The 21861-nt window shown below is 38.1% G+C and overlaps 1 protein-coding gene across 1 annotated transcript; it reads left to right on the top strand.

Moving 5' to 3' along the window:
• Positions 1-859: 859 nt before the first annotated feature.
• Positions 860-20720, top strand: LOC140231873 (cytochrome P450 3A6-like). Its single transcript, XM_072312023.1, has 12 exons — positions 860-984; positions 5143-5233; positions 9170-9319; positions 9546-9662; positions 10721-10809; positions 13352-13500; positions 13896-14026; positions 14786-14959; positions 17136-17356; positions 18444-18581; positions 19451-19613; positions 20486-20720. Exons 1-12 carry the CDS (start codon positions 887-889, stop codon positions 20564-20566), a joined length of 1602 nt encoding a protein of 533 aa, XP_072168124.1. The 5' UTR covers positions 860-886; the 3' UTR covers positions 20567-20720.
• Positions 20721-21861: the final 1141 nt, after the last annotated feature.

The following is a 21861-nucleotide window of genomic DNA, read 5'->3' as shown; positions in this document are numbered from 1 at the left end:
TTCTGATTCTAGAGAAGATTTTTAAAGATTCCTTCATTTGGGGGGCCCCTGGGTGGGGCATGGTGCCCATTTTAACAAATTGAGTTCCTAACCCCCTATGGATGCTACCTGCCAAGTTTGATGAAAATCGGTCCTGGGGTTTTCAAGAAGAAGATGAAAATGTAAAAAGTTTACGCACGACGCACGACGCACGACGCACGACGGACGACGCACGACGGACGACGCACGACGCACGACGCACGACGGACAAAGGGCGATCGCAATAGCTCACTTGAGCCTTACACTTGGCTCAGGTGAGCTAAAAACGGTTCGGGCGTCGCAATCACTGGGTATGCGCTCTCACTCGGCTTGCTGCAACTCGGAGAAAAGACGGCTAGAAACTACACTACACCGACCCCAGCTTGGCATGAAAAATTAGTTTGCAGGCAAAAACCCTTGTTTGTCGAAGAAAAAGTCTACTTGCGCTAAGACTACTACACGCACCACTGGCACTGGCGCCTGTAGCATGCGGTGCTAGTGGTGCGTGTAGTAGTCTTAGCGCTCGCAGACTTTTTTTTCAAACAATAAGGTCTTGTCGCAACTAAAAACTTTATTGATACCACAATTTCTAACCACATACTACCTAGGGGTGTTCCAGAGGGTCCAACCGACCACCCCCATGCAGTCAAACCTTTTCTGCGGGGTGGGTTGAACGAAGTCATTTTTTTCTGCGTCCCTGCGCCTTGACTAATACACGTCTCCGTAAATGACCCCTTGATCTGACCCAGACTGTGTTTGTTTTGCCCATACGAAGACGAATTCGATCAAAGAGTGCACATACCATGCATACAGTCCCGATCGCTTACAGCGCCGTGGCGGACAACCCCATTCCTAGGAAAATCGACGGATGAAGCTTGACAAGATGGGTATTCTTGACTTCATTCGTGGAGCGCTGTCGATGAGCACAGTATACCTGCTTCTTGGAATGACCGTGCTTTTCTTGGTGTAAGTAAAGTGCAGCGTCCAATGAATTCTTCAATACTATAGGGACTTCACTCTGTAAATTCTTCACCAACAACATTGTTTATCTATAATAGTTTGATAGGATAATGTATTTCGTGAGTATAAACACTAGGACAACTCTGGAAGTACGGCAGCCGTGAGCAATATATTGTAACTTCCATGTCTAAAACGAAGTTTCGCATGGTGAAGCAAATACGATACACCAGGCCATACAGAACTAGTATAGGGACAGTCTTTGTATAATTAGGTGATCCGAGTATCCTCTCGGATCACCTTCTGTATCTGTACTGATTCTTTATTCTTCTTTCTTTGTTTCTTTCTTTATTTCTCCTCAAAAGTTGTGCAGAGGTTAGCTCAGAAAGTGCATTGCCTCTCAATGTCAAACTTATACCATATATGTGTCATGTCGCAAAGACGACAGCGCAAGTAAAATCATAGTGATCAGTCGACCGTGACGTCACTATGACGTCATTATATGAAAACACATTTTCATGCATATCTCATTAATGGAATGGAATATTTCAATGAAATTTACGTCACATATATTTCAAGTCGAGCGGATTCTACTCATATTCTCAAAATTCATTTTTATTTCAAAACGCGCGCGTACGCGCGCATTGAAAAATTTGTATGCTCCAATCGAGCTCAAATTTTTTTTGCACACGTTTCAGACCATTTGGAGCATTTTTTGAAAAATTGAAAAAATCGGACGGACGCGTACGCGCGCGCACATATTCGCACTCACAGCTCAAATGAAATAGAAATTTTCCATTTTTTCACACGGATCGGATGTCCGAAATGTCAAGGATTATTTCTACCAAGTTTCAAGTCGATCCGACTCAATATGACGTCATACGGGCCCGTCAAATTCAAAATTCCGCGCGTGCGTCAATGGGGATACACAGTGCAACTATGCCAAAAAAACCGCCAATTTTAAATCCGATTTTACTCGTAAGGATGGACGGTGACCCCCCATTTTCTTGACACATTCTGAAAGATGATGAGTTGTACATGTCATTTCATGGGTTGGCTATGCTGACAAAATGATTAAAAGATATCGAATTTCTTAATAAAATAAAAAAAGTAAATTTTCAAAATGACGTCATCAAATTTCAAGTGTACTCGAGCGTATCTCACTTATCCTTTGCCAATTTTCACCCAAATTTCAATATGTTGTAGCTTATGAAATGCTCTTTCATAAATGAAATTACACAATTTTGATTACATGACGACATCACCTCGAAAAAATGGATTGAATGTAACCTTGTCAAATTTGACCAGTTTACGTGTAATCTCTATGGGAGTGCAATTTTTATGTAAATGAAAATTGACATGACTATCTTTATCAAGCACTAGCTCACTTATGCTTAGGTGAATTTCTCCCAGATTTTAATATGTTGTAGCTGAGACATAGGGCTATCGTAAGTGTGCCCTTCGTTTTTTCATACGGAGTCGGCATCACGTCCAAAAACTTGGTTGAAATTGAAGCTTATCTGCGATGTATTGAAATATTTCTTTCTTTCTGCTACTTTCTTTGCAATAACTCAAGAAAAACATACCCTATCACCACCATATTTTGCACATGTTTAGTTCATGTCACGTACATTATTTCATAAAATAACAACTACTTGATCAGACGCCATCTTGGGTATGTAAATTAGGGTCAAAGGTCATAGATGTTTCATCCTGTATCTTGGTGAATAAATATCCTATCTTCCCCATATTTTGCACACGTAAAGACCATGTTACATGGATCATTTCATAAAATAACCACTCTTTGCTCAGATGCCATCCTGTCTGTGCAAAGTGGGGTCAAAGGTCATATGTACTTCTTTTTCTGTCTTCGCTATGACGTATTATCTCTATGGAAGGGAATTTTTTAGATGTGAAAATTGACATGACTCTCTTTATCGAGCACTATCTTACTTATGCTTTGGTGAATTTCTCTCAGATTTTAATATGTTGTAGCTGAGACTTTGCACTATCAGGACTCGAATCATTGATAAAAAAAATCGGATCACCTTAATTTGTCAGTGATGACAAATTACAATCTCTAGTTGTATTTTATATCAGAATATCCCTATCTTATGGCGACTTTTTGAGGTGCCACACATTGTAACCAACTTATAAAATGTTATTGAACAGATGTTGACGCTTTTCAAATGCTTATATTATTGTTCCAAGTGGAAAAAAAAAAGTCTTAATACGTCATGCACTGCTACTGTATGTGATTGACAATGGTTTTTGCGCACATTCCTTCTTGATTCAACTCGATTGGTGGGGAATTATCAATTTCCAAAATTGCCAAAATTTCCAAAAAGGATTTGCTAAAAACGACAATGCTAACAACACCAACAATGCGATGTCCAAGCTAATGATTGTCCGGTTGGTGTGCCCCCCCCCCCCCCTCACGGCCATGAAATCCTGGATCCGCCACTGGATGGGTTCCAAAAAGATCTGAACTGGCAGTGACTGTGTATGCGCAAATACAAGTAGTTAGAATAATTTGTCAGCAGGATTCCTTTGATATATTCATTGTGTTGCTGAATATACACGTATCATAAGATACGAATTAGGGAAAGATAAGCATTACTTGGAAAGTCAAATGCAAGTAGATGGTACAAATTTATTATGTTACTTTAAAAGAAATTATCCCCGAACGTTATGCCTGCACGGAGTTCACGCCTAATGAGGATTGTGACATAATATTATAGGCCCTATAATTTTTGGTAATTAGTGGAAGTTATAAGTTATCTTGCTCGAACATAAGAAGGTACTGTAATATCACTTTGGCATGGCCATTCAAATTGGAATTATCCAAATAGGTATACGTTACTTGTCAAATGAAAAAGGAAATGGACATTCGAAGTGTTACGCAATAGTCTCCATTATAATATTTACTTTGTTTTTTAAATGTATTGACGTAACATTTAATGATGTTTTAAGATACTTTCAACTTTAGTTTGTAAGTTTGTATTGCAGTTCTTTTAAGGACACACTGTGGATTGTATTCAAGAAGCCGTCCACACTCTCTCCCTTGTTTTTTGCTCGTTGCTTGCATTGGCACATTATCGTCTAGTCTCACGTCAAGCAAAGATGATCATGTTTGAGGTCTCAGACATGTATATAGTGATAGTGTCCGAATAATAATACGTGTTAAACAAATATTAAACAAAACAAGTGAGTGTGTATCTCACAACAACTTTTTTTTCCATTTTTTTTTTTTGGTTGGTTTGTGTATGTGTGAATCAGATTTCTTTCTGAAAGATGAGGTGGTTCATATAACTTAATGTCTTATGGGAAATTTGTGGCGTGGAATTACACGGCAGGGAAGTGATGTAATTGCTGCCCCTTTATGTATTTGTTTTGAGTGTTTTCGTTATAATTGCTATCTCTTTCCTTTCAACCCCTTTTGTTGTACCCAAGTATGATTGGCTTAATTTGATACATGAAAATAAGTGACTGAACAACAAAATAGTCCTGCAGTTTACGCACAACGATAACCTTTTGAATGTTTTTAAGGTTCACATACTCTAATGAAACAAATCTAAGGAAAACAAAGTGAGCAAAAAGGAAGATGTCAAATGACTTAGATAAGGGGACGTATGTTTCTTTTCGCGAAGGTGGCTATAGTCATTTAATGGGGGCCAACATGTTTTCACTGTTCTGTGTTGATGCAACTGTAGTTGCAATATAAAATCAAAGGTCCTATGTAATGTAACACAAGTCATGTTGACATGTCTACGTTTATAATGCCCTGATCATCAAATTTGAGAAATTGAATAATGTTTTCGTATTGCAGATGTGATTAATCAAAGCATATAATCTTAACCTAAATCCGTTGAGGACGATCTGGTTTTGCTATAACATGCATTTCCAATAGCTGTGCTACACTATCCTGGTATGGACAAAAAACTTTAATTGAATTATTGTGAGTGTGTTTGTGTGCGGATCTAAGTAATCTCAAGAAAACAAAACATGTACTGAAAAATATTATGAACATAATAATATGACAAATTTGGTCAATTAAGTGGTGATCAGGGTATCATAAATGAATATTAGCTACCAAACATTTGCATTGTACAGGTCCTTTAAGATTTCTTGTCAGTTTAAACAATTCAGTCTGTTTTCCATGCACAGCTACGACCTTTGGACACACACGTACTTCTGGCGGATGGGAATCCCTGGTCCTCGCCCATTTCCGGTGATTGGAAACTTGGCGGACTACAACGTAAGTGCATGCAATACAGCAACTCGATAAAAATAATCCGAATTTTTCTCAACTAAAAAATAAAAAGATATCTGATAGTAGGAGCTCCAAACAAGGTCAAGCAATCGAACAGATCATTAAAAATAGACGTTAAGGAAGCATCTTCATGTAGCGTAATGTATTTCTCAATCTTTCATGCTGTAGATCAGTTGATAATCTGTAAAGCGCATTGAGATACTTAACAAGTGTGATGCTCTATATATAAACCAGCTATAATAATGATAATAAAAATAATAATAATTCGCCTGAACATAATGTAAAGATTAGCAAATGATATTCCGTGCTACGGCTGTGTGAATAAATGTGCTTTCTTCAAGAGTAACTGTATTTTTTTTTTTGAAGTTTCCATAAATCCGAAATCTCTTGAATCAACATTATAATGATCAATTGTATATACAGTATGATTCCGATCAACGACCTCCTCATCGTCGGACAGGCGTCTTATCCACGCCACGAGAAGTCCGTTAATTTGAATAGATACGCAGTATGTACCTGCTGCATGCTTTGAGGATTAGAACCAACACTGACTGTCGGGCTGGAAGCTCGGTGGTGTATACAGAGAGCCTTTTACTTTATAACATCTTATTTCATTGTTGGGACTACGAGTCTGATAAGTCACACATTCCCCACTCGTGGTAGTAGTCGTCTGACGAGTCAGACCGCCTCGATCTTTCTAATCAGCCCCTTGCCGTGTCATTGTCGTCTGCTTGCTCAGATCGCCTCAATGAACATTTGGATCAAAGTTCTCATTGTCGTATTCAGACCAGCTCAGCTTCTCGCGTTGCTACGTGTGATCAGTCACCATGCATATGCGGACAGGCTGGAGAGATTTGTCTATGGAAGTTCCCTAGAGATCAGTGATTTATGCCTGATCGGGGCGATCAGGGTCGATCTACGTCATGATCGGCATTGGTCTGGCTTCCTACGCGATTATTTTTGACATGTCACTGATCTCTATGGAACTTCCATAGAGATCAGTGGGCCAAAATAAGGTTTGTCGGGCTTGATCGAGTTGAAATGATCGGCAGTGGGAACCAGTCTACGGATTGGTGTGGTGTGGATATGGATATTGTTTGTATACTTTCATGCCCTGCTACCCAAATGAATGAACACGCACACCTCACCAGCTTAAACCCCAACACGTATCAATGTGTAAAATATTAGCTCTTAGTCAGACTGAGCATATATACGATTAACTACAATCCTTGTAAGAGGCATCGTAATTAATATTTCACAAATGGAAAATACTTACATTTCATGTGATATCTGTTGAATATAAATCAATAACTTGATAAGTAATCATCGGAGGAGGGCATATCTGGAGGCAAGGTCTTTTTTTTTTCCCTTATCACTTACGGAGGTTCAGGTCTGAATAAAGAAAAACAGTCAGCTTCACATCTCTTTGTTACCCTTGCCTCGATCCCTGACCCTCATTTCTCTCTCTCCTCCTTCACTATTCAAACAAGGGTTCTCTTCGGTCAATGCTTGTTCACATATCAATCTTTTGAAGACTGAATAACTGCCTTGCACTGTAGCTGTTGTAAGTAGAAGTCGATCATGTTCATTCAGCCAGTGAGTTATGACTAGCCTTTTGTATGTCCTTCTCCTGTCATATCGAAAAGGAAAAAGCAAATAGCAGAGAACAATGATTCCCCAACCGCAGAAAGAGACCTTGTGATTTCACGTTCCTCCGTGCCTATCATAATTATACTGTGTGATTTGGGTCGAGCGATCTATCGATATTCTGCTGGTGTGGGAGTGATCCCCTGCGATCCGCGGAAAAGTCGCGCTGTGGCCAACTTACTACAATGTAATTGATGACCGCAAGGGTGGTGTTGCAAGCGGTCGCCGCGTTCATGTTCAAAACTTTGTCGACCTCAAAGCTTCGTTTGGGGACACTAGCAAGAAGAATCTAGTAGTGAGCACGGCGTACGCCAAGATAGGCCTCAATCGCATGTGAGACTGGATTGCATACAGATGTGTCTGTTGGTGTGTCTGTTGGACTATACTGGAAAAAACTGTCACGATTAGCAAAAGTTTGGTTAAGGGCTCGAAAATTATGAACAGGGAATGTTAATGTTTAAAAGAAGAATTTATTGGTAATACCACACTAATGTACCAGTTGCAAGGGAACGCATAGGATTGATGGAAGACACACATTGCCCAGTGGAATCGGTGCGTGTAAGTGCGTAGTCTGTTTGGTGATACGCTGCCTAACCTTATCCAGGAGTTCCTGGAAGATATTCAGACAAACCTTTTAGAATGCTATAAAACCAGGGACATCTTCCTCGGCAAACTCCTGCATGAGGTTCCTGTAATATCCGAAGAGCTCTCACAAAACGGGCCATAGACGTACCCAGTGTCTCATCTGCCTCGTCGTTGCCTCCTTCTTTTCCCTCCTCCTCCTCAATCACCTGAGGAGGATCCAGGCTGAAGCTGTAGGAGCAAGGTTGCTTACGGGTACTTTACCCATTCTTTACAAAGAGACAGAATGCAGAAAACCTCCCCTTCCTGTATGAAATACCCGGTATTGAATCACTATAAAATTTCTTTAGAACCAACATAAATTATTGACTCACATGACATTGCATGAACATTCCAAAACATGCGCAAAAACATTCAAAATAAACTTTAAAATAATTAAACTTCTGGTACATAAATCCGGACAAACTTATCCTTGTCAACCAAATAATATTAAGTTGATTGGTAAATGTTTATCCATAAAGATTCTTATGTTTTCACTACACAAGTTTGAAAATAATTATAATTAATCATATCCTCGCAAGGTTTCGTGTGTGAGATTTACAAGAAAGAAGTTGTTCTTGCCTCTTATATTGACGAAGAATATTATGTTCTACTATCTTTGTGTGAAAACCAGGGGAAATGTTGTGAAGTGGTGAAACTGGCCCATCTTTTATGCATTTGCTCGGGAGTGATCTCTTAAAGTCGCTAGATCATGTGAAACTTCCAAATCACATAGCTCTATATTTTACGTCTGCTCTCGTTCTGTTGTTGTGAACGTTTTTAATTCACTATTTCCCGCTCATTAATTATATGGAATGGTATATTGGTGTACACCATCATCACTACTTTTCTTTTCTTTAATTTCGGGCGTTTTTGCGCACTTAGTCCAAGTAATTTTGATTCAACATACATACTACCAATTTATTACTGTCAGAAGCAAACGTGAAGTGGAAAGAATGTAGATTGTAACACAGTGGTGCTGCCAGTAGCAAAAAGGAACACTGTACTTACTATACCGTGTACCGCGGCCTTCTACTCCTTTCTCCATCAATTACGTCAAAATCTGTAAAAAAAAAATAGCAAATTACACTCACAAAGTGAACATAAAGTGATAAATGGAAAGTACTCGGTATCTAAATAATATGATCATGTCTGAACACTGCATTGTGCTTTAGCAGAATAGGTTTGTATACTTAGTACGTATTATACTTCGAGAATATTGCATTTTATGTAACTTGTTGTTGATTATTCATTATCTATTATGTATGTGTCAATGTCTTATTATTTAACTACTACTATTGTCATAATTATCACGATTACTATTACTCTCACTTTTACCATCAATTTTGTTATTATTATCATTAGAATAATTATTAGTATTTCATATTACTATCGTCATGGTAATCAGTATTAGATTACTATTGCTGTAGATATGTCCATCGATATTTTGACATAAATCATTTAATCATTTTATCAGTTTGCTCTCTTTTCTCTATCTCTCTTGCTTTCTCTCTCTCTCTCTCTCTCTCTCGCTCTCCTTCTTTTTGTGTGAAATCGCCTTTGTCGTTCATAAAAGTGAAGATGCATGCGCGTTATGTTTAGTCAGACGCATACACTTATCCACCTCTTATACATATTCAATCCTTTCCCCAGGATATACCAGGAGCGTTGGAGCGGTATAGCAAGGAGTACGGGCCTGTGGTCGGGTTCTACTTCTGGAGGGACCCCATCCTCGTCATCAACGACCTCGATATTCTTCGCAAATTATTAATTAAAGACTTCGGGAAGTTTACAAATAGAAGGGTAAAATCAGTTAAACAAATTGATATAATCCCTATTCAATGCGCATTATCACGGTTTTTGTATAAACTTTGTAAAGCAGTGATGAAAGTCAGATATCCTTCAGTTTTAACTAGTATGGTCAAAAATCTGGTTGTTGTTGTTATTATTATTGTTACGGTTTTATAATGACTCCAACCTGCAGGAAATAATTCTAAATCAATAATGCTAACAATGTTTGTTTCCATAGAAGTTACCACTTTCATCAGGCGTCATGGATCACATGTTGTTTAATCTACATGGCGCGCAATGGAAAAGGGTTCGTGAAATTCTCACACCGACATTTACTGGGAGGAAATTGAAGATCGTGAGTATCCAATGCATTTTGCTATTGTCAGTATAAACTTCCGAAATGTGTCCCATTTGATTTGAGCATCTATAGAAACACACCAGTATAGGTGCAGTGTCAGGAAGAGCAGGAAAATGCTTCATGTGGAATTCTCATCACATATACATATACGAAAAATCAAGCTTTCTATTGTAGTAAGGCAAAATGCCAAGTTAGTTGTAGGCTTCCCTGCTGTTTCGAACACCTAGGGACAATTTGGTTGAAGCCTCAATATAGATAAAATTTCCCTCAGTACTTATTCTTCTTAAAGGGAACACAAACCCAAAGAGCAATGTGGATTGAGTGAAAGCAGCAACATTAGTAGAACACGTCATTTTTTTAATGCAAATTACAAATTTCATCAACTTGATACTGACATATGTTAAGGGTAGCAATTATTCCTTCTACTTCTATGAAAGCGGTTAGTCAAGTGCCCTTTCATAATTCTAGAAAAGTGAATTTTCGTTGAATTTCCTCCATATTTTCTTTGTATTGTTGTCCTCTCATACGTCATAACCTCTAGTAGTCTTCTCATCCAGCGGTTCCAACACCAAAATTTAAAAAAAAATTTTTAAAAATTTCTTCAAACTTTCACTGATGTGTTCTACTGATACTGCTGCTTTCACTCAATCCATATTGCTCTTTGGGTTTGCCTTCCCTTTAAGGAGGGCTTAAACTGCTGCTGCTCAGAAGTGGTCAAACGGTTAAGCACGTTTGAATAGTGAGAAACAAAACGAAATCTGAGGCACTAGAAAGTCGGAAAATTTGGTAACAACACAGTTGTTTTACCACTTCATCAAATGTTGCGAATATATACCGATGACATTGCACAAAGAGGAAGAACACTTTAGTGCCCTAAGTTATAACATTTTGGACATTTGTTAGAAGGGTCTTGTGATGAAAGACAAAGTTTTATTTTTTTTTAATCTCCTGCCGATTACACAAACGAACGTTGTATAGTCCAAAAGCCTCCAAACAGAAATAAGAATGCTAATTCGTCTATCACATTTTGTTTGAAATCTCATCACATTCCGTAGATGTCAGATGCCCTGAACGACTGCGCAGATGTAATGGTTGACAGTCTTCGCGATGTATGCAAAAGAGACGGGATTATCCAGTGTAAGGAGTAAGTACCTTTTCCACCCTGCTATTGCCATATCAAATGAAAAGTTTATTTGATAATTTTGTCGTGTCGCTGACGGACTGTCGAAGACCCCTCTCTATCAGTTATGATATAAAATGCCACCAACTGTCCATTTCTCTGTCTCAGAAACACTCGAACTTCATTTTAGAGATCAGTGCATTTAACCACGTGGCCTTGTCTTTTCACCACCGATGTGTTCTCACATTAAATTTTCCAAACTTGGAGAAATGAAGGTTGGAGAATGCTTTGTGGTGTCAAAGATAAGCTACAGAAAGTATCTATTAATTATTGAAGTACTTAAGAGGAAAACATGTCACGTGATGCGTGTGGTACATGACCAGATTGTAACCTAAAGGGCAGGCGATAAAAGCATGAAAATCAAGTGTTATTAGTTTTCATGGTAAAGGTAGGCCTATTATAGGTGATAACTTTAAGTGAGAAATTAAAAAAAAAATAGAAAAATAAACACATTCCAACAAACAAAATGTATATGTCTCATTAATGTTAACGTTAAGTAGTGATGTCAGTTATCTAAATAGATGCTGATTTGAACTGCGATGGGTGAAACTTGTGTCTGAATAGATCCACTTTAGCCAAGATACTGTTCTATTTCTTTCTTCTTCTTTTTTTTTTTTTTTTTGCTGTATCGTACACCTCCCTCGTCATACAAATTCTAAATCATCGAATATAATCGTCTTGTCTTTGTTGAAATATTTCCCTTGTAGAAGTATACTATTCTATTTTATGAAATGTCATAATTTTTTACTCCACTTTTTTTTTTATTTAAAAACAATGTTCCATAAAACTAGACGACATCCGTGTGAGATTGAAATACACATACCACCCCCCCCCCCCATGAACTTTCATTCTCCACCTTTCCAGAGAGCATACACGAATTTTTTGACAATCATTCTCTAGAGGTGATAGTTTTATAATGCAGGCGTCACACTTTCCCGAAGTTGAGAAAAGATGGAAACCAGATAAAGGAAATGGTGTTTGGTGATGAGACGATCTGGGGACGGGAGACAGCAGCATTGCTTCTTTGGGTGCACCTCATAGCGCACGAAGAGTAACATTATGCAGGCCCAGCACCTCCTCTTACAAGTGAAATAATTCTGTCGTGTTTCTTTTTAGTCATTTCTTGCTATTTGTCCCATTTACATGTTGCTACATCAATTTCGTCGATAGACCTCCTATACAATCGGCTGTGTTTTAAATTTGACCCTCAACTAAGGTCCCATAGCCATTTTGTGTTAATTTCGAGACCGTACTTGTGACGCCTAGGGCGCGCTATTTGCCCAATAATTCCGATAAACTCAGTTTATCGCCGAAAAACTTAGTTTATCAGTCGATAAACAAAGTTTTTCGAGAGAAACTCTGTTTATCGAGCGATAAACTAAGTTTTTCGATAAACTCTGTTTATCAAGCGAAAAACTCAGTTTATCGGCTGATAACGAAGCGAAAAACTAAGTTTATCGTGATAAACTTAGTTTTTCGCTCGATAAACAGAGTTTCTCTCGAAAAAGTTTTTCGGCGGTAAACTCAGTTTATCGCGAGAAACTTTGTTTTTCAGTCGATAAACTTAGTTTATCGACCGATAAACATAGTTTTTCGGCGATAAACTCAGTTTACCGCGATAAACTAAGTTCATCGCCAAAAAAACTAACTTTATCGATAATCAGAGTTATTCAAGCTTTGTCAGTAGAGGGCGCTTTGAGCTTTGAATAGTGTTGCCAGAGTAGAAGCGTACGGCTTTGAGCGTTGCCACTGCTCATGGTCGTGTATAGGACCTGGGGCCTGTTTCACAAAGGTCGCACTTAGTAAGTCAGACTCAGCGCCAGTCAATCTTAGTCTAAGTACGACTTGACAGACAAAGTGCACTTTGTGTTGGTTTGCGTTAACGTTTCACGTGGAATGCCGTCGTGACTACTGGGTACTGTAGTCGCAAGTCTGCGGCTAGTCTGTGGCACTGCGTGCCAAACTCCACGTCCCAATCCTGCGGCTAATTTAGACCGTACTAGCGCCCCCTTTCGCCAAAGCTGAAATAACCATGTTTATCGATAAACTTAGTTTTTCGCTTGATAAACAGAGTTTATCGTTAGACTTAGTTTTTCGGTAAACTTAGTTTATCGAAAAACTCAGTAAACTTAGTTTATCGAAAAACTCAGTTTATCTATAAACTCTGTTTATCGAGTGAAAAACTAGGTTTATCGCGATAAATTTAGTTTTTCAGTCGATAAGCAGAGTTTCTCTCGAAAAACTGAGTTTATCGACTGATAAACTAAGTTTATCGGTTGAAAAACTAAGTTTATCGGCGATAAACTGAGTTTATCGGAATCATTGGGCAAATAGCGCGCCATAGACGCCACCATTTCATATTCTTATACTCCTTCAAATTTGCCTTTAGATATTGTCCGCCCATCAGACTGAGATTGAGGGGATGTGTTTCGAGTGTAGTATGTGAACGAAAAAGTCAATGATGGTGTGTTATGAAATGCGTTATATTTCCGTATATCGCATGCAGTCTCTATGGCGGTTTCGTAATGGACTCAGTAGCGAGGTGTGCATTCGGACTGGACGTCAACTCACAGAAGGACCCAACACATCCCTTTGTGACCAACGCCAGGCGCATTTTTGACCCATCCTCTTCAACGCCATATTTTTTGGCTGTCTGTACGTTCGTAAATCGCGCTTCCGTTACTTTTAAGATAAGATGCGTGAACAATTTACAAGTATATGTTATGTGTAATATCCGTCATCAATTGTATACATAATATATATATATATATATATATATATATATATATATATATATGTGTGTGTGTGTGTGTGTGTGTGTACGTATGTGTGTGTGTGTGAGTATGTCATTTTGTGTAGTTTAATCCACAGTCCTATTGTGAATTTTTCCTTTGAATTTCACCATTGTAGCTGTGAAGGTTGTATTTGAAAGAAGATTTTGATTAGAACTCACACGTCTTTCGGTTGATTTCTTACAGTTGATTAGTTTCGATGTTTTTAATTTGATTTGCTTATTCATTTCTCTTCAATATCTTTTTTTAATTCAAAAGCATTGATACCAAGCCTGAAGCCTTTCTTCAAGCTGATTGGTATCACGTTTATGCCTAAGGATGTGATACAGTTTTTTACCGCTGTCGTCAAGGAAGCGATTGCACTGAGAAAGCGCCCTGGTGCAAAACAGGTAAAACTTTGAGTGAAAAGAAAGAATGTTACTAGCAGTTAACAATTCATGTCACAGCACAAAGGGCACTGCATTCTATTGCCAAGGTTCACACGATGTACCTCTCTTCCTTGTCCCTTCCCTCTTACTGTCTTGACCGGTTTGACCTGTTGTCTTAGGCATGAAAGAGGGTGTGTGACCACCAGGATAAAGGTGTGTTGGTATCGTTACTTCACTGTGTACTCTGTCTGTGAAGGTGCAAAACGCACACCGGTATATGTCAAAATATGATAGAGCTGTGACAGCTGTCACGAAAACGACATGTGTCACCATGCGAGAAATGTAATTAAAACACAACAAATAAACGGGCAAATAAATCATTTCATTGTTTTGTAATTTTGGTCAATACTGATCGAATCATTTGAAGATCTTATTTAAGAGTCCAACGTGGGTGGCATGAAAATTTCTCTATCCCCCACCCCCTTATCCAGCAAACAATTGGCCCTTTATAATCTTTAATAAAAAGGGGAACGAGGATAATTCAGGTGTGATTAAAATGTGCAAAGACAGAATACTTAAACACATTTCGATGAGAAGTACTTTCTTAGACAGAGAAGTATACTGCTTTACTTTGTTAAAGTTATCACAGGCGTCGGGTTCGTACTGTAATTCCATAATTGATTTCTGAGCTAAGAATGTTTTAGGATTTACGAGGTAATAATCTCTTTTATTATTAACTATATTAGATTTTTATTTTGTTTTTAATTTGACATTTATTAGTCTGCAGATTTCCTCCAACTTCTAATTGAAGCCGAGGATGGTACGGGTGAACTCGCGAATGAAAATGACGACGATGACATGCACAACATGCACATGAATAGCTCAATGGAGAGACCATCCAGAGCCAAGGGTGTTTCCAAGAAGAATCTCTCGGAGGAAGAGATAATAGCTCAGGTAGAAAGAAACGTCATTATGTCGCAACATCTCATATACTCCTTTACTAGATTACTTAACTCAATAGTAATTGTACTAATAGAGATAACTTTAAACAAATCCCCATGTGTTAATTACCAGTGCTCTGATACACCCCCTCCTGATCTCTCTGAGTCTAGTTTTATCTTAGATCGCAGGGAATCACTAAACACATCGTGACTCAAAGAACCATTGTAGAGCCCCGTCACAGAGGCACTCTTGGATAGCTCGTTAGCACGATCACGATCATTAATGTCCATTTATTACTACTCCTAACTTCGGTTTTCATTTGCCGTTAAAAACGTTTACAGAGTTTCATTATGCTGGTAACACGATGATAAGCAAAGAAATCTTCCAAAAATACCCCTGGATAATAATAATAATGATAATAATAATAATACTAATACTACTACTACTATTGATAATAATGATAATAAAGATAATAATAACAATAACAATAATAAGGTCCTATTTATCAAGGGTACCCTCTTCAGTGTTACCACTGCTCTACCAGAGGGCCCTGCCATTATGATTACCCTAGCGTTGCCAGGTACCCATTTATACATCTGGGTCAAGAGGGACATGATGGGTAAAAGCATCTTGTCCAAGGACGTCAGCACTGGGTGGGATTCGAACTCGGGTCCTCCGATCGGGAGTCGGGAGTCTTATCCACTATGCCACTAAGAAGTGATCTGGGTAGGTTGGTTGGCAAACTCTACAATGCGCGATGCTTTTTATTGACTCATCCCGGTCACAGATACGAACACTGTTCGCATTTCCAACTTTGCTAACAAGCCATTCCACCATGCATCAAAACAGGGCTGGCCTTGAGGCATTTGAGTTTTAGCGCTAACCCGGACTAAACGGACGTCCTTGGCATTCAAAGAATAATGTTGACTAGACATCGATTTTGTCTTCTTCCCACCTACTGCAGTAAAATTCAACTTTTAGTGTGACACATTTTGCTTTCATTTCTTAGATTCCAGAGTACTAGAATTATAGTGGTTAGATTAAATTAAATTCAAATTTTATTTCATTTTCTTCGACAAGAACATAATCACTTTTTTTGCAACAGAAAATAAGGTTTCATAAGCAAAACAATGTAAAATGAAAAGATTATACAATGATTGTGGAACCTTATAGTAATAATACATTGTCATGAAAACAGAAGTGATGGAAATGAAATAAACAGTAGTGTTGGGAGAGCTGTCAACCTTGTCGATGTTGAATAGAATTTGCATAGAATTTAGGTATATCAATTAAACCGTCTCCTGAAACATGGGTGACAAAAATGTGACGAATATCTCCTCCAATGCCGAAACGGAGATGAGACAACGCGTATCAAGCAGGGTCAATGACGATCTTCGTCTTTGAGAATAATGGAGTCAGTCATGAATGCGATGGACAGTCATGAATACTTCATAGTCTAGACATGAATAGTTGGTGTTTGACTAAGTCCCTCGGATAGGACTTAAGGTCTGATATGTGTGAGTGTCACAATCCTCGCTAGTAGAAAAAGACCCTGTTTGATTCATTCATCGCAAAAATAGGGTGTATAAAGTAGTGAAGTGGTCCGTCCCAAATACAGATTAATCTTGACCCCATGATAGACCAGCCAGTACAGCGTATGGGCTATCTAGCCTCCCTGTACAGATGGAAAATGAAGACAAACAAAAGACTGCAGAAGATCAATAAAATATCTCTTATCAATCAGTCCACTGAGTACTCCGATGACATAGAAGAGGGTGTATCTTGTGATCAATTTCAGTAGCTCTAAGTGGTGTATTTTTTCTTAAATTTCTCCAAGGCAAGAGATAATAATAAAAAAATGAAAGAAGACATAATTTCTCATCGTAGAGAATACTAGTATGCATGTCAAAGTAAATACAAAAAAAAAAATGGAAATAGAGAAACTGAGAATTGACTATTACATGAATATCTTACCCAGCGACGAAGACGAGCATAAACGAACTTTCTCTCTTTCTATAGACTACTTTCTACAAAAAAACAAAACAAAACAATACTTTGGCTAAAAACGTAACGTGTGTTGCCTCTCAAATGTGAAGAGTGGGACATTTGAATATCACGTCTATTCTGCGGGAGGTGCGCGTATTATAGAAGTAAAATCTAACAGACAGTTGTGTCATCTTGCAAACAGGCCATGAATTTTCTGACAGCTGGCTACGAGACCACTGCCACGTCTCTTACCCTGGGCTCCTACCTCCTCGCTACCTATCCGGATGTACAAGAGAAGCTCGTTGCCGAGATCGAAGAAATGGCGCCGGAACGCGATGATGTGAACTACTCAACGATTTCCAAGATGCCTTACCTGGATCAAGTGGTGTGCGAGATTCTGCGCTACTATCCACCTTTATCCTTGTAAGTTGTTGGGTCCACTAGCTGATATTTTAGTTTTGATTTCAACGTCTTTCCTGCTAGGGATGTGTGTATTATGCTTTGTAGAGGGAAATATCTTTGCCGAGTGATAAACAGCAGGAAAGACCTCCAACCCGTCTTCCATTTCCACCTTTTGATTTTTCTTCTTTTCATTTTTTATAGGGGGGGGGGGGGGTTCTCCTTTTATGTCTTTCTTTTGCCGAAATGGATTTGTCATAATGACCTTCGTCAGAGAACTGCATTATCCCCAAGATTGCTATAACGAAGTCATTTGATGGGAATGGCCATGCCATAATGCCACATTTTTTTTTTTTCATCTTACAGGAATCATAATTATCTGGCAATGGATTTATCTCGTTATCATTACAATGAACTCGTTTGATGGATTATTCAAATTGCATTATTGAGATGTATTCCATTAACCAAATCGGGATATATTTCTTGCTGATGAAATTCTTTTAAAAAATAATTTCAGTTCAATTCAATGTCAATTTTCAATTTCAATTTATTTTCATATTTCTCGATGAAAAATTACATCAAATATAACAAAATTAAATGAAATACATGACATACATAGAACATTGCAAATATATAAAACATAATAGTGGTCGATCTGTTAAGTTTGGAATCTGTGAATGAATGCTAAAGAAATATGAAGGAACCTACTTAAAAGCGAGCTTGTTGAGCGCAGGTCCCAGTTAAAAACGAGTTTAAGATTGAGAAGGGGAGCACGGGTACAACAATGATCGGAACATAAGAGAAAAACAAAATAAAAAAGTACAATTATACAGTTATACAGCAAATTCTTCTCTAGTGCAGGTTAGGGGTCAGAAAAGCCACATGCTGTAAGCGGATGAACCATTGTCGTTCTGGCAATACAATATGACTTAATATACAATAACAATGATACGGTTTAGACTTATTTTAAAAAATAAGGACTATTGTCGAAAATTGCTTTTCCATTTCCCTTGAAGGTAATGTTAAAAACCTGAGAAGGGTCTAGTGATGATGATTTTAGGATGTGCATTGCATATCACTTAACTGGCACCCTCTTTATTCTCGTCCCTAGCAACGATCGTGAATGTGCTGACGTATTTACACACGGATCATACATTATCGAACCAGGTGTACAAGTGTGGATCCCTATCTATAACATTCATCACAACCCGACTCACTGGCCGGAGCCACACAAGTTTGACCCAGAGAGGCAAGTCGAACCTTTCATTTCATGTATGGAAGATCATCTATAGTTCCCTGATACCACAGGAAAATTTGTTTCCGTAGTTTGTAATCATTTGACAGGGGCGGTGATTTGGCTCGATTTGTATCGAGTCTGCTTCCAGATCCACAGGACCTTGATTCGATTCCCAGAGCAATATTTCGTGTAATCATTCCGTTCCCTCTATAGTAAAGAGGCAAAACACGCTGTCCCTCGGATAGGACATAAAATGGAGATCCCGTGTGTGAGAGAGTCACAACTCGGGCACGTAAGATATCCAGCGTCGTTCATTCATCGCAAACAAGCAAATAAACAAACAGAATGGAATTGGTTATAATAGTCTTACATTTATCTTTCTTGTCTGTCACTTGACTTCACTAGCACTAGTATGCCCGAAAGAGAATAGCTGTTCTGACCATTATTTCCTTATTGTGTGAAAATAAACGTGAGATTTTGCCAACATAACGCCAAATGAGAATAGATCAATCTTTTAAAAAAACAAAAATTCTCATCTATTGCGTTTTGCATAATTAAAAAAAAATGCGATTTCTGGCGACAGCTATCTCTGAAATTTTGTTGTTGAAAAAGGAAACCCAGTAATGACAATGGTGATATCTGTGGGTATACTTTTTCTTTACTTGATCATTAATCATTGCTGCGCACGACATAGTACAGCGATACTAACAGATGCAGTACACGTAGCACCAAAGTTTAACATTTTAGGCGGTCTGGATTCTTTACTCCACGATTTAAGTATCATAGTGCTGAGTTAGGACCATAGAGCCTGTAGACAGAATGATTACAGCTTTATGATTCTGCTTTTCTTGTTAAAATACTTATTATTCTTGATTATAAAGGTTCAGCAAAGAGAACCGTGAGACTCGTCATCCCCTTGCATGGATGCCGTTTGGAGCCGGGCCTCGTATGTGCATAGGGACGAGGTTGGGACTAGCGGAGGTCAAGTTAGCTTTGGTCCGCGCCCTGCAGGAAGTGCGCTTCGAGCTTTCTCCACAGACCCAGGTAGGCCTATGTGGTGATGTGGGGAGTTGATGAGACAGTAATGCTGATATTATATAGGGAGCTTTAGGGAAGCTCCCTCGTATTATATGGTGTCATTTTGTGGTTTTAGTTTTCTTTTCTTTTTTGTCAAATTGAGTGCTAGGACGCCTTAGTTTTGCGTTTTGTGGTTGTCGTTTATTGTAAAAGAACGTTGTTGGGAATTCCTAGTCAGAAAAGTTATGCAAATACTTCATTTACTTTCGCAACAGTTAGAATTATGAATATATACGAATGATACATGTAATTGAGTTAGCTGATAAGGTCATCACCTTACAATTTTCCATTACCATAGATCGTGAAAAAAAGAAGGCCCACACAAATGAATTGTCGGAGTCTATTTTTTTTTCTACAGTAGAAATGTGAACACAATAACATTTTTCGCTGAATAGCTTCAAAATCATGATCAATCAGACAATATCAGGATCTGAAAGTGGGATATGATTGCATTCAGTAAACAAAACAAAAAACCTTGAAATTTCAAGATTTTTAGCACAAACTGTATGGCAATTTGTGCGGCAGAGACAACATCAACATACTCATTTCATTTTCAAGAACTATTTTGTAACTTTGCTAAATTTTTATCTCATTGTGATACAATTTTCAGACTTAATTCTAACTGGTCCGTTTTTCATAGGTATTTTTTTTGTGTGTGTGTGTGTAAGTCGTTATTGGCATAGGTGTTACAAAAGAGGTTAAGCCTATCCCCAACTATTCATTAATACTTCAAAGACCATTTCCCAGTTGACCCCGAAACTTAGTTTCTTGATGCTTTCGTTAATTTTCTACATGGTTTGAGGTGAACGTATATCTGCTTGCTTTTATCACTGGTGAAGGTTCCACCCGAGCTTGGCAAAGTCGGGTTCCTCACACCGCCGAATGGCGTATTGCTGAAGGTCGTCTCCCGCTGCGAATAGGCCATATCTCCTCTCTCCAATGGGTATACTATAGCGCCACTGATGTCACTCCGAGCTACCCGGGATTTCGTTCTAACCTATAACGATTCGTAGACTATATGTTTTTTTTTTTCAACACCTGTGTTATATAACACGTATAAAGCTATGATTGATGCTAGTGAGAAGTAAGTTTGTTTCCTTTGCTTGATCTCAATAGTTCGAATATAAAGCTTCTATCCGCTTTATTTGCATCGTGAAATTTATTTAGTATTAATAAAATACAGAAATATTTCTACTTTTGTTGATGTAGACATACTTATGTATTATCACGGCGAAAAAGAAGTAATAGATTTATATCTATCAAGAAGTCGTACCTATAATTCATGCAATTGGGACTGATATGTCAAATCTGCAAACACAAGTTATGTTAAGTTCAGAAGATAACATATAGATACATACCAGCATACTGTACATTGCAAAGTAACATAAAAAAAATACAGTGAATGTTGATAATGCCACAGCAAGAGTTCACCAGAATGCTGAATAACAATTAAAACGCTATTATACAGGAATGATTAGCTACCCGAAATAAATTTGGTGTGTTACTTACAAATAACAAATTTGCTTAAACAATCTCTTAAATGAATATATGGAAGAAGCTGATCTAACTGAATAATACAGCCTGTTCCATTCAAGTAGAGAAGATTCGATTGGGCTGCACTCGTGACAATCAGAGCGAAATCTTGGCACACGTAGACTTCCACTGTCTATCAGCCTTGTGTGATGTTTATATACATCACTAGGCTTAACTAAGTGCACCTGAAGGTATGAAGGTGCTAAGTTATGGACGCATTTGTATATCATCATAACGCGACTGAACTCAAAACGTTTGTCTATAGTGTCATCCATTTAACACTTTTGAATAAATCAGCCGATGGTGTATCATACATATGTCATATGTTTTGTCCAATATTATTCGTGCTGCCCTCTTTTGTATTTTTTTTTTTTTTGTAGCTTAGTTGTATGGGATTGAAATGTGTTTGACCAAACAACAGAATAGTAATCAAATTGTGGTAACACTAGACTGTTATAAAGTAATTTTAAGGATTGTTGGGGGAAAAGGCCTTCGCTCTCTTAATCATGCAGACACTCTTCTGGGTACGTTTACCTACATTTTCGATTTGTTTAGACCATTTCAGTTCTTCATCTATTAAAACACTTAAACATTTTGGTGAACTGAACTCTTTTAATCAGTCTACCATTTAATAAAATACTGAAATTTTCAATTTTCCCGAGATTAGCACGGGAACCGATAA

The sequence above is a fragment of the Diadema setosum genome, chromosome 8, assembly GCF_964275005.1.
Source record: "Diadema setosum chromosome 8, eeDiaSeto1, whole genome shotgun sequence".
Classification (NCBI taxonomy): domain Eukaryota; kingdom Metazoa; phylum Echinodermata; class Echinoidea; order Diadematoida; family Diadematidae; genus Diadema; species Diadema setosum.
This window is presented reverse-complemented; position numbering and strand designations above follow the sequence as displayed.

What these genes read in the sequence shown, in the direction of transcription:
- LOC140231873 (XM_072312023.1), top strand. Translation starts at nt 887, where the DNA reads ATGAAGCTTGACAAGATGGGTATTCTTGACTTCATTCGTGGAGCGCTG. An exon ending in GGAAGTTTACAAATAGAAGG is followed by an intron (nt 9,320 to 9,545) that starts GTAAAATCAGTT and finishes TTGTTTCCATAG; the next exon opens with AAGTTACCACTTTCATCAGG. An exon ending in AGCGCCCTGGTGCAAAACAG is followed by an intron (nt 14,027 to 14,785) that starts GTAAAACTTTGA and finishes GACATTTATTAG; the next exon opens with TCTGCAGATTTCCTCCAACT.